This window comes from Cajanus cajan, chromosome 6 (genome assembly GCF_000230855.2).
Source record: "Cajanus cajan strain Asha chromosome 6, NIPB_CcT2T_4, whole genome shotgun sequence".
Lineage (NCBI taxonomy): Eukaryota > Viridiplantae > Streptophyta > Magnoliopsida > Fabales > Fabaceae > Cajanus > Cajanus cajan.
The window spans coordinates 52,666,336-52,683,590 of NC_138522.1; the positions used below are offsets into that span (position 1 = coordinate 52,666,336).

Here is a 17,255-nt window from a genome sequence, read left to right on the forward strand (position 1 = left end):
GGAGTTTTAGAAAAAGCTTTTCCTTTAATTTCATGAGAATGAAAATCTTTGTGGTTGAGTTGGAAACCATAACCTTCTCACGCATGTCATACATTATAAAATAAAATTAAAAATAATATTTAAAAATTAAATAGATTGACAAGTTAACTTGATTATCCTATTATTTAGTTTGGTGGACTAAATGAAGTTGTTAAAATATCTATCTCGTTTTGTCAATTTTCTGATATATTAGTGAATCAACTTGTTTAACTACAATTATTCATGTCACCTTTATTTGAAATTGAATTGATCTAAATGAAAAATCCACTTAAAAAAAAAAACCAATGAAACTTCTATGTAAAATATCATGAACTATAATAAGTTGAAGTATTGAGAAGTATATTCAAAACTATTTGAAAAATGTAGCTTCTATTTAGTTAGAAGTTGATTTTCGGAACTACTACATACATTGCCTCCGAACTAAGAGATTAGTTTTAAAACTTTATCAAAATTTTCTCAAGTTGATCTGCTTGGTTCAGATTAAAATATATTTTAAAAAAATAAGCAGCAAAACAATAATATAGATATATGGAAAACAAGTGAAGAGATATTGTACGTTTAAAAATTATATCGGTTCACTATGAACTTTGGGTTTCATCTGGTCTCTATCTCGGGTAGGATTTACACTAGAAAAATGCATTAACTTCGAAGATATTCTTTGTCCTTAAGACTTTGTTTGGATTTGAGGATGGAAAAGGAGGAGTGAAAAAGGAGGGATTTGAAGGGAAAGTGAGTGGAAAGTGAGGTTGTTTGGATTAAGGGAAAGTGTAGAGAAAGTTTGTGAAAGTTTGTGAGTGAATTGATTGATGTGATAGATAAAAATAAATTTTTTAATTGATAATTTTGTAAGATTACTATTTTGCCCTTGGATTAAAAAAAAGTTTATAATTATTATAATTAAAAGATAAATATAAAAATTTTAACTAAAAAATAAATATAAAATCTTAATTTAAAAATAATTTAATTTAAATATTTACTTTAAATTTAATAATAGATATAAATTAAAAATTTAATAGATGAATATGTAATTTACACTTTTACTTTTGGATTAAAAATGAGTATAATATTATTTATTGTAAATAATAATAATTAAAATAAAATTATATTAACAAGTTTAATTTATTAAAAAATAATAAATAATGATATTAATATTAATAAATATTAGAAAAATAATAAGAATCATAATAAATAATAATAATACTAATTATAATAAATAATAATAATATTAATAATAATGATAATAATAATATTTACAATAATAAATAATAATAATAAAATATATTATGATAATTATATTTTCTAACATTATTTTATTAATATTTATGAAAGTGTTATTATTTTAATTTTATAAACATGTATTATTTTTTTTTTATATTTCTACTTTTTGATGTGAATATTTAAATAATAAAATATATAATCTTTCCAATATATAATATATTAACCTATAGCTATATAGCTTCATATACTAGCTAGATATATATTTTACACAGATTGCATGTTGACATGGTTATATTCATGTAGAAGCTTATAACAATGGTACCAAAGGAATATATGAAATCCACCAAGTTTTTAACTCGAAGGAGTATTCCAACCAGCGCAAGCCCCAAGTGTTCACAAGATTGCATAATCGATTATGTATGTACATAATCGATTATGCAGCGCATAATCGATTATGCTCGTACATAATCGATTATGCGCTGCATAATCGATTATGCTCATACATAATCGATTATGCACTGGCATAATCGATTATGCCTCAGTATAATCGATTATGCCAGTCCATAATCGATTATGTATGGTGCATAATCGATTATGGTAGTATATTTTTCTTCAATTTTTCATCTATTTTCAGGTTTTGGGCAGGGTATTTTTGGGTTTTCACAAATCTTACGTGGCTTTCTTCTCTTTTCTTCGTTTTTGTGTGAGGATGGCAACGACGCTTCTTCCCCCTTTTCTTCGCCTTTCCATCGTTGCAAATTACCGGAAACAAATACCCATTTTCTTCGCCTTTCCTTCTACGTAAATAGTAAATCAATAGATCCAAACAGGAGCTAAACGGTTAAACCTCCACAGGCTTTCCCACAATATTTCAAACTTTTGTAGCTACACCAATATCTTTCTCAAGTTTTTTTAGGATGCATCATACCAAATATTCTCATCTATTCAAGTCTCACCTCCCAACTATTATTTATCATTTATTGTTAATTTTAAATATTACGTGAACTATGTTTAAGGATGAAAAAAAAAAACCACCCGTTTGAGCTATCTAAAAACCAAAGGCAGATTTCTATAAATCAAAAGTCTTCCTTTGAGCTACAACAACCATGATCAGAGTGCAAAATCTCATGAACCTGTCCTCCACAGAAAACTACAGTGGAACAAGGATATGAAACCCTTTGTAACAATGGCACAAGGTATCTGATGCAGCTTCAACATGACAGAAAGCCCACTTCAAGAAAAAGGCCTTGATTACTTTGAGACATTCGTTGTAAAGCCTACTACTATTCAAATTGTACTTAACATTGCCTTTTCTTGGTTATGTTATTGTTTCCTTCCCTTCCAGAAGCATACTTCAACTCTCTCTTTTTTTTTTTTATAGATATATTGAAGTCATTCTTCATAATAAGAGGTGGCATGAAGCATATCCACTTACCATATATAGCTGACAAACTGATGCCATTAACCCATAATGCATCCAAACTGAGATTTGACCAAATTGAAATGCCAAACAGTAGCATTTGGTCTAAAAAAATAATTGGGGTTGGTTTTAGTCAAGTGAGCTATAGGGTCATTTTGGGCCACCGGCGTCAAGTCATCAAAAGAGAAAAGAAAAAACAAATGGATACACTCTCTTAGCATTTACTTGGGCTTCAACAAATTGCAATTCAATTCAAATAATTATACGCAATTACCTCTTGTACACATCTTATTACTTTTGGAATGAAAGTTTTGAAATACGCATAATAAGTGTAAGATATAATAAGCTGGGTACCGAAAACAATACTCAAATTCTATACCAACCCTGTCTAATCACTTGTTTAGTACATATATCTATATTTTTTTACAAACCCACCCAATCTAATCTAATATCAACTCATTCACCTTATTTAATTACTAACACTCACTTGGTTACTTAATTTAAATCCCAACTAAATATTTTAAAACCCATAAATGTAAAACTAAAAGGGTTTAAATCTTTGATACTAAATTTGATCAATTAGTGTGTGAGAGTAGGTGTAAATCTTTGATACTAAATTTGATTCCTACCGATAAAAGAAACACAAATGTAGATTTTAGTAAGTGCGTAACAATTATTGAACACATAACCTAATTTTTTTTAATTATTTCTCGTAAATTAAAAACTTGACTATATGTCTCATAAAGAATAACTGATAATTTTTTATATCAATTTTAGATTCATCATAGATCTCAGCAATATAAAAAAAAATTTATATTAATCATAAAAATAATTGACATAAAAAATCTTAACTTTTGTATCGGTTATAAAAATAATCAACATAAAAAGTCTTATTATTAGGTTTACAAATGTTTCTATGCAATATTTCTCCCTTTCTCGTTGCATATCTTTGCATTTCGTCGTCGTATCATTCTTTTCTTTTCATTGTTGCATTTCATTGTTGCACTCTTTTTTTCTTGTCGTATCTCTTAACATTTTGTCATCACGCTTTGTCTCTCTCTCAACGCATCACTTCACATTTTGTTGACACGCTCTCTCTCTCTCTCCATCGTACTCTTTCTATTTTGTGTCTTACATCCTATTTTCTAGCCATCACATTTTATGTTTTCACATCGCTATATTTACTTCCAAACTATCACACTATTAATATTTAAACAATAACAATAGGAATCCAAAAATAAAAAACAAAAGAATAAAATAATTTACCTTAATTTGGATGTACACAAAGGAGAGGACGATGAAGAAAATAAGACAAAATCATAAACAAGAGACTCCAATGCAAATTGTATCTATAATTTAAAATTTTAAAATATTTTTTATGTTGGGTATTGTTCCACTCCTCATAGAAAATATTTTCTATATTAGATGTCATTTCATCCGTCATAATAGAAAGGTTTGGGATCAACACTTTTAAGTTAGAGGAACACAAAGCAAATTTATTTTAATTTTGATGAATTAAAAACATATTTAATTTAAACCTTATTTAAATTATTTAATTATTAAATAATTAATTTATATTTTAATATTTATAAAAATTAAAATTTTAATTTGAGTTTTTACATATATATATATATATATATATATATATATTTTATTATTTTTGCCATACAAAACGGGGTGAGACAGGTACAGGGACAGGAAATTCCAAACCCAATTTTTCAAGTCAAAGAAAACTCATACCCGAACCCTTATTCAATCAAAGCTCTCCACCAAAATCGAATTGAGTTAGATAGGTACCTACACGAGTGCGAATTTAGTTGTGATGTTTATGTTTAGTGACTTATGGAATCGGGAGGAAATATAATCACAAATCTAACATAACAATAACATGATTTTTATAACAACTACCTCTCATCTAAATATATAAGAGAACGAGGAAGCCAGTTCAAGCCACAATTACTACGTAAGGTACATCTATATCGATATAGTATACAACCACATATAATGCATCATAGTTTATACATAGGAAGCCATATAATGCATGTAAATAAAAACGGTATAAATGTCTAGATAACTGCATAATACAAATACATGCAGAATGAAACTAGTTATTCAAGCACATAACAAAAGGACTTGCATGCAAATCTACTTGGAAACCCAAACAACATGAACCTCAGGAAGGAAGTGGCAAACAGAAACAGTTCCTGGCTTAACTTTGAGCACCTGAAAGGCCAAATGTTTAGGGTTCCATTGTGACGTGTCAGTGTGGCACACTGCTACAGCTTTAACTCTGATCCCATTTGCACCCTCCAAAGGCACAGAGTAAGCTTTTGTGGTCTCAGTTTTGTGACAGTAGAAAACAGCATAAGGGTAATTCTGCTTGTGACACACAACAGCTTTGTCCCCTGCCAACTTCTTAACTCCCGGTGCTATAGTGTATTTCTGCAACCCCGTTTCTTTGTCCACTTCAGTGGACACAACCTCAACGTTTTTTCCAAGCTTGGAAGTGCTGAAATCAACCATGGACTCAAGTGAGGTGGCGCAATACTTTTCCTCGCCCTTGATGCCACCCTCTTCACATTCACTAATAGTGTTCTTCATGATCTGAGCCTCCTTCGAGTCGGGTTTGACGTTAAACCTGTTGAGTATATCGTCCACTTTGTCGGATGAAAAGGGTGTGGAATCAGCAACTTGGCGTGGCAAGAACGTGGCTTGGTTTGAAGTCTTGGTGAAGTGCAAGTTGAGTTTTGTTCCGGGGTGCAAGTCCTTTTCCAAGAAGAAAAGTGCCACGTTGGGGTCATCGTGTAATTGGGTTTCAGTGGCAGCATATATGTAATTAAATGGAGATTTTGGACCAACGGAAACGTACACGGGTTTTCCCTTCTTGTGGCCTGTACTCACTGAAACTCCACCACCTTTTCCACCAACGTTCACATTGGTGCCACCTCCTTTTCCTGCATGCACGTTTACGCCTGATCCCTTTCCAACGCTCACTGACGTGCTTTTCTCTTCCACAAAATCTGCAGTGTTATAAATTAATTAACTTATTGTTAGTTCATCACTGGCCAAACTAGATTCTATCTGCAACTATACTCCCAAGTATTATATATATTTAGTGCTATGGAATCTAGCGTTATGAAGAAGAAAAAAATGAATGTTTTTGTTTCTTTTTAACAAACATTGTTGTATGAGAATCTTAATTGATTCTTGTTATACGTGTAAGAACGTATATTTCTCTGAATATTTTCATTTTATTCCATATTAATTAATTTCATGTACCAAACAAGGACATCACATGGAAGTTTATTCCATTCGGACAGGTACAAAATTATGGACCTTAATGGCCATTAATTAAATTTCAACTCAATGTTCCGTTTCGTTTATATTTTATTCGAATTCTATGAAACTGGTAGTATTTAATTTACCAAATATAGCATGAATAAAGAAAGGCGACATAAATAAGCGTGGGAGGTATCATCCGTGCATACTACAGGTAAGATAATTATTGTTTTCTTAATGTAAAAATAAACTTGAAATACATTAAAAAAAATAGTCACGATTGTAATTTAAATTAAATTACAGTTTTAGGCAGTTTGATTATTTCATTTTTACTCTTATAAAGCATGACTATCCTTTCTCTAAATCGTCTTGTTTGAATAGGATAAAATTATTATAAGAGTAAAATTCATATTAATCATATAATTGATCGTTCCTTATTTATAATATAATTGGAATTTTTGTATACATATAATTTATAATAAAAAATTAGATTTCATGTCTTTTTTGTTATTTCTTTTCACTTAATTTTTCCTTTAACCAAACATTAAAAAATACAATTTATATATTTTTAAATATCATCACTCAATTTTCTGCCCTACTACTACTAAAGAGGTCATGTGTGACTGCACCTTTCTTTTTCTTTGACAATTCTATATAACTACACACTTGAAAAGGAAAGCATGTGGTGACTACCAATTCGTGTGAAGTTGTGTTATGCATACAAGTCTTACCGGTAGGACAGGCTATTAAAGTTGGGAGGACTACAGGAGTTGAAAAAACACATATTTTAAATATTTTTAAACGTGCTGTCAAAAAGCAATACTTTAAGCATATTTTTGTCATTAATTAAAATAAACGTGAAGCGTTTATTGTTGTTATTATATTGTAACAAAACTTATATAGAAGGCTTTTTTTTTATCAATGTTATTTCACTTTGGGACAATATTAATAACAGAGCTATCAAAAATGGTTGAACCAACTTCTTGTTTAACTGTACTGGATGGGATACTTAAATTTGAGGTTCAAAAAGAATTGACAAAATTTGGCTTGATCACATCAATCAAATAAAAAGCACATAAAATACAGCGCCAACAAAAGATAAATTTATCTTTTAAACACTACACCAAAATTAATTTTTTTTGACAATTAATTTATTATTTAGCAGTCATATAAATAGTCATTATTTTTTTTACCAGCATTTAAATAATGGTTGGTGTGTCCAAGGTCGCTAATTGTATTAGTGGCATTTATATAAATGTTAGTAAAGATCTACTAAATTATTGTAAAAACTTATTTTTTTAATGGCAATTCTAGTAGCCATTTTAAAGGCTATTAAAAGTTATTTTTTTTTTTAATTTTTTCCTTTAATTTAAATAATTTATTCTTATAATTTCTTTTTTTAAATTCATAACTTATATTTTTTTTTTTATCTCTACCCGATGTGAGATTTATAAAGTGAAAGTTACCCTCTAATTATTTTATAGCACTATTGAACTTGGTAATAATGGGTGATTTGATACCAATTTAGAATAGTGAATTAGGAGTCTAATTCAACCCTATAAAATGAACCTATAAGGTGATAGTTATTATTCACTTATATACTATTTAATTATCTTATCTCTAATCAATGTGGGACTTAAGTTTTTTCCAATAAATAATTATTGCTAATAGTAAACTTTAGTGTAGTATAAATACATTTTTAGTGGCTATTATATATTAGCCATTAATATTTTTATATATAGCGATAATTAAATTATTATCATTAAATAATTGTCGTTAATAACAAATTTTGTTGTAGTGAAAATATTAAACATGTTTTTATATAAAAGTAAAATTTATAAATTTATTTAAAGATAAGTTTATGTCCTATTTCTAGATATCTTATTTAAAAATAAGATACCATCATAGATTTCATATTAGACTTAAAAATATACCTATCATATAAATAAGTTAGATTCATTTTTTATAAAATCTAAACTATTTTTTTTTTATATTGGTGTAAATTATTACAACATAAGTTCTTAAACAAACTTGTCCTTTCAACAAGACCTATAACAAATAAACAAACTAGGTTCAAGTCATATTTTCCAACAAGCTCAAGCTTAGGTGACAATTCTAAATTAGCCTAACCTATTTCTACCTCTAATATAAGGAAATGTAAATTGAGAAAAATCAATATGAGTTTAAAGTGAGGGTAAAAAAACTAATCTATTTAGGTTAATTTTAACTATGAAATATATCATTAAAATAAATAAATAATTTAAATTAAATTAATCTTTTATATACCATAATTATTTCAGTAATATATCATGGTTGAAAATAACTTCACAAATTTTTTTCCCTCTCATCTTAGTTATGAGATAATAAATTTCTCGTTGCAATACGTAAATGTAGTCATGCATTCTATGCATGGGGATTTTATATACGTGTAACTAGTATTTCAGTTTTTATATATATCATAAAGGATAAATACTTATTTTTATGTGATTAAATTTATAATAGTTAAATATTTTTAAAATAATTTTATATTACAATTAAAAAATTTCATGATATTTTAAATTTATAATATAGAACTTAAACTGTAATATATATAGTGTCTGTTTGATTAAAAAAAATCTTATAAAATTGTTTTTTTAAATAAAGTAAATATTTTTTATTTTTTGATGTCTTTATTTTAAAATAAGTAATTTCCTTTTTTTTTTTATAAGCAACTCCTATCTGCTTTTTAAATAATTTTTTTAAAAGCACTTGTTTGAAAATACTTTTTAAGTTTAAACAAATAAATCCATATAAAATCATTTCTAATATTATTAATAATTATTAAAATTAATTTATAAATATTTTTTAATTCATAATATTATAAATACAAAATATTTATCATCAGTTTTATCAATAATAAATCCCTATTAAAGAACTCAGTTAACCATCTTTAATAATTCTTCCGTTTTTTTTTATTCAAGCATGACTCAAGCTTAAATCTTCAATCAAGAGATCTATGTTGAGTTTTACTCATACATCTAACTATGCATAGGAGTGAGTTAGTATATATGTGTGCTAACCGGGGTAAAGAATATCAGTGATGGCTTTTGGCATTGGCGTAGTAGGAAGCACCGACTTCCAGTAAACTTCAGGAGGTAAGGCAGCATGAGTTGCCACCAGTGCAAGCTGCAATTAAGTTAAGTCCAAAATACACAAATAACACGTTAATTACCATCAATTCTCATAGTTAAACATTGAATATGGCACACAGATATGTAATACCCTTATATTGTTTTCATCATAATAATATGCAGAATAATAAATTAAAGTGTCAAATATAAAATATAAATCCCACAACTCTATGAAGAAAATAGAAACCACAACTTGAAGTTAAGTAACGAGAATATATATGCATGGTTTAGTTGCAATTGGATGTTGAAGCTCACGTTGAGGAAAGCAAAAATAGGAAGCAGACGATACTCCATATGTTGAGAAACAAATAAAGTTTGTAGAACCAGGAAGGGAAAAAGGAGGGACAGAGATGAAAGAATGATATTCTGGTAGAGGTTGCCTCACATCATATTTATACGCGGAATATACAGTTAGACTATTAATTGGGAAGGCAAAATTTAACTACAATTACTTAAGTGTAGTACATATTATTCTTCGATCAAAATTAAAGATATATTTCTGTAATATATGTTTATATTTAATATATATTATTAATATATATTTATACATATTATTGAAATAAATTTTAAATTTTGATTAAAAAAATAATACTAATTATATTTAAGAAATTGTATGAGATATAGAATAGGTTCTAGAAAAAACTCCTTAAACATTAACTTACCAGTCGCCACCAATATTATCATACATTTTAAAAATCTCAACTGTCCCGGTTCAGTGATGTGGATTGTGACGGTGTCTTTAAATAAGTAGGTAGAGAGATAAAGAAATAAATAAAGATGAGTGTGTATCTCATCTCACGATGGGTAGGCGGCGTGGGCTATATATATTGAGTTAATCACGTTATATCGTTAGTGTAAAGTTTTTTTATACTATTAATTAATTAGAATCGTTAATAATATTTTTTTATCTGTTCATTTAATTAAATTAAAATAAAAAAGACACTATTAATAATTTTAATTAATTATTAATGTAAAAAACTTTACACCGTGATTAATTCATGTATATTTATAAACGTTTCTTATTAAGTGCGTTGATTATGCTAGAGTTTGAGCATAATTAGGACACAAGTTAATAACTTAGAAATAAAACACGGAGTATATTAAATCAGAAAGTTAATACTTGACATTTTCAGGAATTATATTTATTATTTATTACTGGTAATTTAATTTTAAATAATGTAAATAAACATACGTAGATTTAGTACTTTATTTTTTAAAATATTTAAATGGATGTTAAATTTTAACTATATATATAATTTACTCAATAATAACCTTTTTCCCACCCGATTCACATAAATGCCATTCCTAATATATTCTATAATGTATTCAGTTTGTTGAGCAGTGTATATTATTATAAATTTCATAGTACTGAATTTTATTTTTATACATAAAAAAAAAACTGTCATCCCTGAGAATACAATAATACATAATAAAACATATGTCATGAAATTAAATTATTCAATAAGATATGCAAACAGATATTTTTATAGTAATTTATGGAAAATCGAACATAAATATCAAAGAAAATTATAATACTCGTGTACATTATTTAACCAATTGAGTTATATCTCCTTTTATGAAAATAGATCATTTGCTTTAAGGTGCTATTTTTTTAAAATAAAAAGTATAAAACATTATCTTTAATTATTTAAGGTTTTACTTGTTTCAAGTTATATAAAACACAGCAAACTAGTCATTAAATACAAAGTTAGTTTCATAAATGTCATTTGATATTCATTTGGCTTGGTAGAATAATTGTACGCCGTCGACCATTAATTAGAGCCAAAATCATTAATTATTTAATGATGTACTTGTTTGAAGATATATAAAAAAAATACCAATTTCATATGGGTTATAAAAGATAATAAATATATGTATAATTTCAATGATTTCACATAAAATCTACACTACATTTCCTGAAACATTTTTAATCAATAACTACATTTAGTATAAATAATGCTCTCATTTATTATCTTTAGAGTATTTTTTGTAACATTAGGAGTTAAATATCATTTTGAGGTGTTACTATAGTGGGAAAAATCCAAATTAACATTCTAAGTTTTCCACTTCTTTGCTTAGGTCCACAAAATATGTAGAAGGGGTCCTTGCTCTTGGAAGCTCTTTCAAGTGTTCTTAAGACTTTGGAAGCTCAAGTAAGTGATGTGGTGTTGGACTTGTTTGAGTGCAGAGCTTTGAAGCTCAAATTCTCCTTTCTTCCCCTTCTTCCTCTTCTTCGATTTAGGAAGTTGGGAATCAATATAAGGGAAGTTAGAACTTGTTGCAAGTAGATTTTCGATGTTGCATGCATTAGGATTCTTGTTGAATGCTTGTCGATATGAATAAATTGGATTGGGTGTTGAAATTTTTTAAGAACTTATGGTTTTTGGTGTTCTTAGTGAATGATGGAGAAAATCTATGATATGTTTGCAATAGGGTGATTGCATCTAGCTTTTTGAGTTACTTTTGAATCATAGGATGATAAAAGATGTTAACATATAAGTTGCATGTTTGAGAAATTGGTAGTAGATGAGACAATTCACAATTGTATTTAGTTCTTGAAGTTGTTGTATTCGTTCATGAATATGCAAGTTTTTGGGCTTATTTGCTTAGAGCACCAATCTCGGTCGCTCTAAGTAAGCGAGTGTGCCCAAGTCATGGATGATCACTAACTTAGCTTGCTTGGGAGCGAATTGTGATCGCTCAAAGCAAGTTTCAATGACTTAGAGCGAAAACTCACTTGCTCAAAGTGAATGGAGGTGGAAGTTTAGGGTTTGTCTCTGACTTTGCTCACTTAACGTGAATTAAGGGATGCTTTAAGTGAATTCGATCGCTTAAAGTGAGGGTGGTGTCACTTAAAGGACCAAAGTGAGACTAAGAGGGGTGTTCTATGTTTGGACTCGCTCCAAGCAAATTTCTTGGCACTTAAACCGAAATTGTGTCGCTTAAAGTGAGGATCTTGGACACTTGAAGCCTCAATCCCCTTTTTATTGTATGAGTTGGATGTTTGTATGAAGTAGAATGAAGGTTTAGTCTAATGCTTTATGTGTTGATCATACATTGGTATGAGATAATATGTGATGATGATTTAATTGTTGGTGATTAAATAATGTATGGTGAACATATGATTGGTATAATTTGATCTCTACATGCATTGATTTGCGGTAATTTATACAAAGGATGTATCTTGAGGTATTGATATTAAGAACGTTACAAGCATTTAAGCATGTTGATTGACTTATTATTAAAAAATATATTATTTAAAAAGTCAAAGTTCCCAAATATGAAATTTTTTTTAACACTTTAGAAAATCAATGGTTAAAAATCATTTTTGAGTAGGTTTAAAATTTTTAAAATGAATTTTGATAAGTCTTTAACTATCAATTAAACTAACTAATTTTCTTTATCTTGATAAATTAAGTAAATAAGTATTATAAAAAGAATCAATGTGTAAAAAAAACTAATTAATAGTCAATATACTTAATTTAAAGTCTTGACAAATTTATTATGCTAACTAGAATGAAGTGTGAGAACATTTTTTAAGCATGTTGGAAATTCATTAATTTATATATATATATATATATGTGAAAAATGTAAGAAAAAATAAAACTCACTTTAATTATATTGATATCTTAAAAAATATTATTTAAATATAAATTGAGAGATATCCTTAGTTTGAAAAAGTTAAAACCAAAAAAACAAAAATAAAAGTTGTCAAAGTCTTGTTGCCCAAACTAGATGTTCTCATACAGTGTTGTTTTTTCAACAAACAAAAACAAATGACAAAGAAATTAAAAAAAAAATATATATATATATATATATATATATATATATATATATATATATATATATATATATATATATGAATCAAAATGATAGATTACAGAAAAATGAAGAAAAATTAACTTGAGAAAGAGGTTGATTGCAGAGAATCAAGTCTCTAGTCCATTTTTAAATAGATAGAATTGTAGTAATATGGGGCAAAACTTTTTGCCTAGTTACATAGATGATAGAGGATGGGATCGAATATGTCTTTTTGTCAATCAATTTGGATTTTCCCCCCTTAAATTATCACTTTCCTTTCTAATTCTATTTAAAGTGTTATTTGTGTGTTTGAAAAAAAAAGTTATTGCAAAATTTTAATTTTAATTTAAATGTCTAATAATACACAGTAATATTAATTATAAATTATAACTATGCAAAATAAACATTTATTTTATATATTATACACGTTAAAATATTATTATAATAATCATTACTAATAAAATGACTTATATTTATAGATATTTTATTCTTGCAAATATGATAATTGCAGGTAAAATGAAAAATTACTTCTTATGAAAAACTTAATTTATTTAAATTTCAAATATGTGTACTTTTAATAGTTTGTTATAGGTAAATTCTATAAAAAAAAAATTATTACTATATAACTCACACAATGAACGAATAAGTTATATGTAAATGAATATAAAATAAATATTTATTTTCAAATTTTTTATTTTTAAAATTTTCTTACCAACCACTAAAATTTATTTTTAATAAATTATTTTGAAAAAAAATATTTTTAAAAATTAATTTTTAACAATAATGTTTCTAGAAATTTTATGAACCTTTCCTTTGTTGCAATTTTTTATATCTGTTTTTAAAATTAACAATAATTAAAATACATATTGTATTATAAAAAATTATTTATTATAATTTAAATATAAAAAATGTATTTATTACAAATTATAATTATAATATGATTTAAGTATTTTAAATATTATTTATTGTAAATTATAATTATAATATATATATATAATTAAATATTACACTTTTTTTTAATTTGATGGCAATAGCAATTATTAAAACATGATTTAGTTGTGTTGACTGTTACAAGATGGATCACATAACAGACAACTACTATAATTTATTAGAGAAGCAGCGTGTCATTGACCTCATGGTTTTCGACCGCACCCTCACTTTCTTCTTTGCACCATATTTTATTTTTGGAAAATGTTAACTAGTGTCTTTTTTTTTTTTTTTGTACTGTCGATAGCAATGACTAATCTCCTTGTTACGTATAGTTGGCTCCAAGTTCCTGACCTTACTTAAACGTGAATCAATTCCTACCACTAAATCATACATTTGAGTTAACTAATGTCTTTTAATATATTGATTAAGAAATTTAAAGTAAAAAATTATTAAAAAAAATGTATTTACGTTTTTTTTTCGTATATCTTTATTTTAGTTTTTAATAAAAAAACTTTTTACTGGTTCATTCTTTAATTAATGATCCTTTATTTTTTAACAAGACCCTGTGTCTTTTAAGGTCGAATAATTTATTATATTTATCGGCTAAAATAATTTGTCGGACTATCTTTAGCAGGATTTTTTTTAAGATTATATCTTTTATACATAAAATTTAAATTCAAAATTTTACTTAAAAATACATTATAATACCACTTAAATTAATAACTTGTTAATTTTAAATAAAGTTGATTAATGCATGCGTGTCATTCAAATAAAACACAAAGTTCATAAACATCCGCATTTTCTTCAACAAAATTAACAGATTTAATAACGCACAACACAGTATTTATTTTTTTTATGCATTATACTTGTATTTTTCTTTATTATTTTGTGTTAACGTGCTATTATTCATTTTATTATCTTTATCTTATATTTTATTTTTACTACTAATTTGTTATATTTGCTTTGTGCATTATAAAAGTTTGTCTTCTAATTTTTTTGTTAGCCACTTTTACATTTGTTATAGGTTTAATTTTTTTAAACATTATATTTATTTGTTTATCAAAGCATTTGTAGCATTTGAAGATAGTGGTAAGTAAATGATTAGTTGAGTTGAGTTTGTATCAGTCGCGACTCGATTTGAATATTTGATTGAACTATTTTTTTTTTTTTTTTTAAATTGAACCTAACATGATTAAGATTCAAAATATAAGGAATAAGATCGGCCAACTCCCATATTTTAATACAATATATAATTATTTTTACAGTACAATATATTGATTTAATATTATGCATATAAATTGTAGAATAAAATAGGTACACAAAATTAAATTAAGGAAGAAAATCGAACATATGTCTAATTTTAAAACTTGAATTTGTCTAAATTTGATCGGTGAGAGGAGTTGATCTTGCTCACCTCTATTTGAAAGTTTGATTTTTTATAAATTTGACTTCAACAAATGTTTAGTCTCTATAAATAAGAGTATTTTTTCATCTTTATTTTCTTAAGTTTTTGTAGTTTAAAGCAACTAAATATATTATTTGCCAGATAAATTAAAAAGTTAAATATTTTTAAAAAGAAAAAAATGTTTTGTTTATTTTTAAATTAAATCCATGTAATGCATGTATAATCAAATTGTGGAAAAAATAAAATTATTAGGATTTAAATAATGTTAATAAAAAATTTATTATTTTGTTAAAATAGTAGAGTAATATCAAAACTTTAATAGCTCGAGTGGAGAGTCAAGAGCAAAAGCACATAGTATTGTTATATTGGTTCGTCTCAAAACCATCAACCATCGAGGCTGTATTCGATTCATGATCAACTCGATCGAGTTTTATTATCATTGCAAAGATACAGATATTCTTTCATAAGCAACTTCTGATTCAACCTAAATATTCCTTGACTTTAATCTTCAAGTAACTATCCAAATATATTTTGAACAATGAAGGCTCTCTAAGCTTCAACAACTAAGTATTATTTAAGCAACGAAGTCTCTTTAAACTTCAACAACCAAATATTCTTTACAACAAAACATCTTTATGCTTCAAGCTACAAAAGAGTTAAAGTTAAAAAATTATTATTATTTTGTCTTACTTACAAGATGTGATACAACCAATTTAAGTATAAGTTTTACATTAAAAAAATCAAATGAATTTTTACAATTATTGTTCTCTATGTTTTCTAAGTCTTCAAACTTCTTTATATAGATGTTTCATGAAAATGATTGTTGCAAATCCATGAGTTTCTCTCATAGGCTTGCTTCATTTTTTTTTACTTCCTTCTTTGTAAAGTGAAGTTTCCGTTGATACATTAAATACATTTTTTTTTATCAAATTGTCATTTCTTATTAGAATAAGGAGACTACTCATCATCTTTATGATACAAAATAGAGAAAAAATTGTACGTATGTCAGTCAAAAATGACTTTAGTTGAGACTTTGCATGCACACTTCAAGATACCTGCTTGTCATTTCTCTAAGGATAAATAAATCTCTATTTCTTTTCTAAGTTTAAGTGGCAGAAAAGTTTTTATTCCTTCAATTTGTTAAGAAATAACATAGACAAAAATAATATTGTTATTTGACATCATATATAATATATTTAATGCATTCACCTTTAACAGATGAAATAGTTTGTCAAAAATACTATATGTCATAGTAACCAATTGTCTTTCTAGATTCGCCTTTCTATATATATGATTTGAAAAATATTTATTAAAACTTATATCTTGAAAGATTTATAAAGATTGTTCTTTAATCTAACATAAATAAAACAAAAAAAAAATCTAAAGTTGGATGCAAAAAAAAGTAGTTAATGAGATAGGTCTTATTAAAAGTAGTCGATCAATAAAGATTAACCATTATCAAATTCAATAGATATTTCGCACCAATGCTGTAATGACAAACAAATAAATAAGTAATTCTTTAACCATATATATTATTAGTATAAAGTATATATCAATTTTATCGATAATTAATTTTTGTTGTAAAACATGTTTAACTATCTATAATGAAGTTTTCCTTCCTAATTATGTTTTTTTCTATATACAATACTATAACATTTTTAAATGGATCAAAGACTTGTCGGCAGAGAAAAAATTCAACAATCTTAGAAATTTAAGTTTCAAGAAAATTAAATTTCCAGACAATTTAGGTATAAATAGTTGACTAATATCCACTTTAACAAGTGATTTATGGTGTACCATTATTAGTTACTGTTAGATTTTTCTTTTGTACACTACCTTGACATACATCCTCCTTAGACAATCTTTTTATTTCTTTCTTTCGTCGTCTCGTCTAAATGGTTTTATTGTAGTATCTAACAACGAAAAAAAAATAGTTATATTGTAAATACTTTTTATGTTGAGTTTTGAACTATAGCTAAAGAGAAAAATATGT

General features: G+C 26.4%; 1 protein-coding gene across 1 annotated transcript; it reads right to left on the bottom strand.

The window, feature by feature from the left end:
• Positions 1–4,550: 4,550 nt before the first annotated feature.
• LOC109799779 (BURP domain protein RD22) lies at positions 4,551–9,541 on the bottom strand. The gene is made up of 3 exons (XM_020360400.3): positions 9,382–9,541; positions 9,016–9,121; positions 4,551–5,697 (listed from the first exon to the last, which is right to left on the bottom strand). The coding sequence occupies exons 1-3, from the start codon at positions 9,418–9,420 to the stop codon at positions 4,823–4,825; spliced, it is 1,020 nt and encodes a 339-aa protein (XP_020215989.2). The 5' UTR covers positions 9,421–9,541; the 3' UTR covers positions 4,551–4,822.
• Between the last annotated feature and the right edge of the window lie 7,714 nt (positions 9,542–17,255).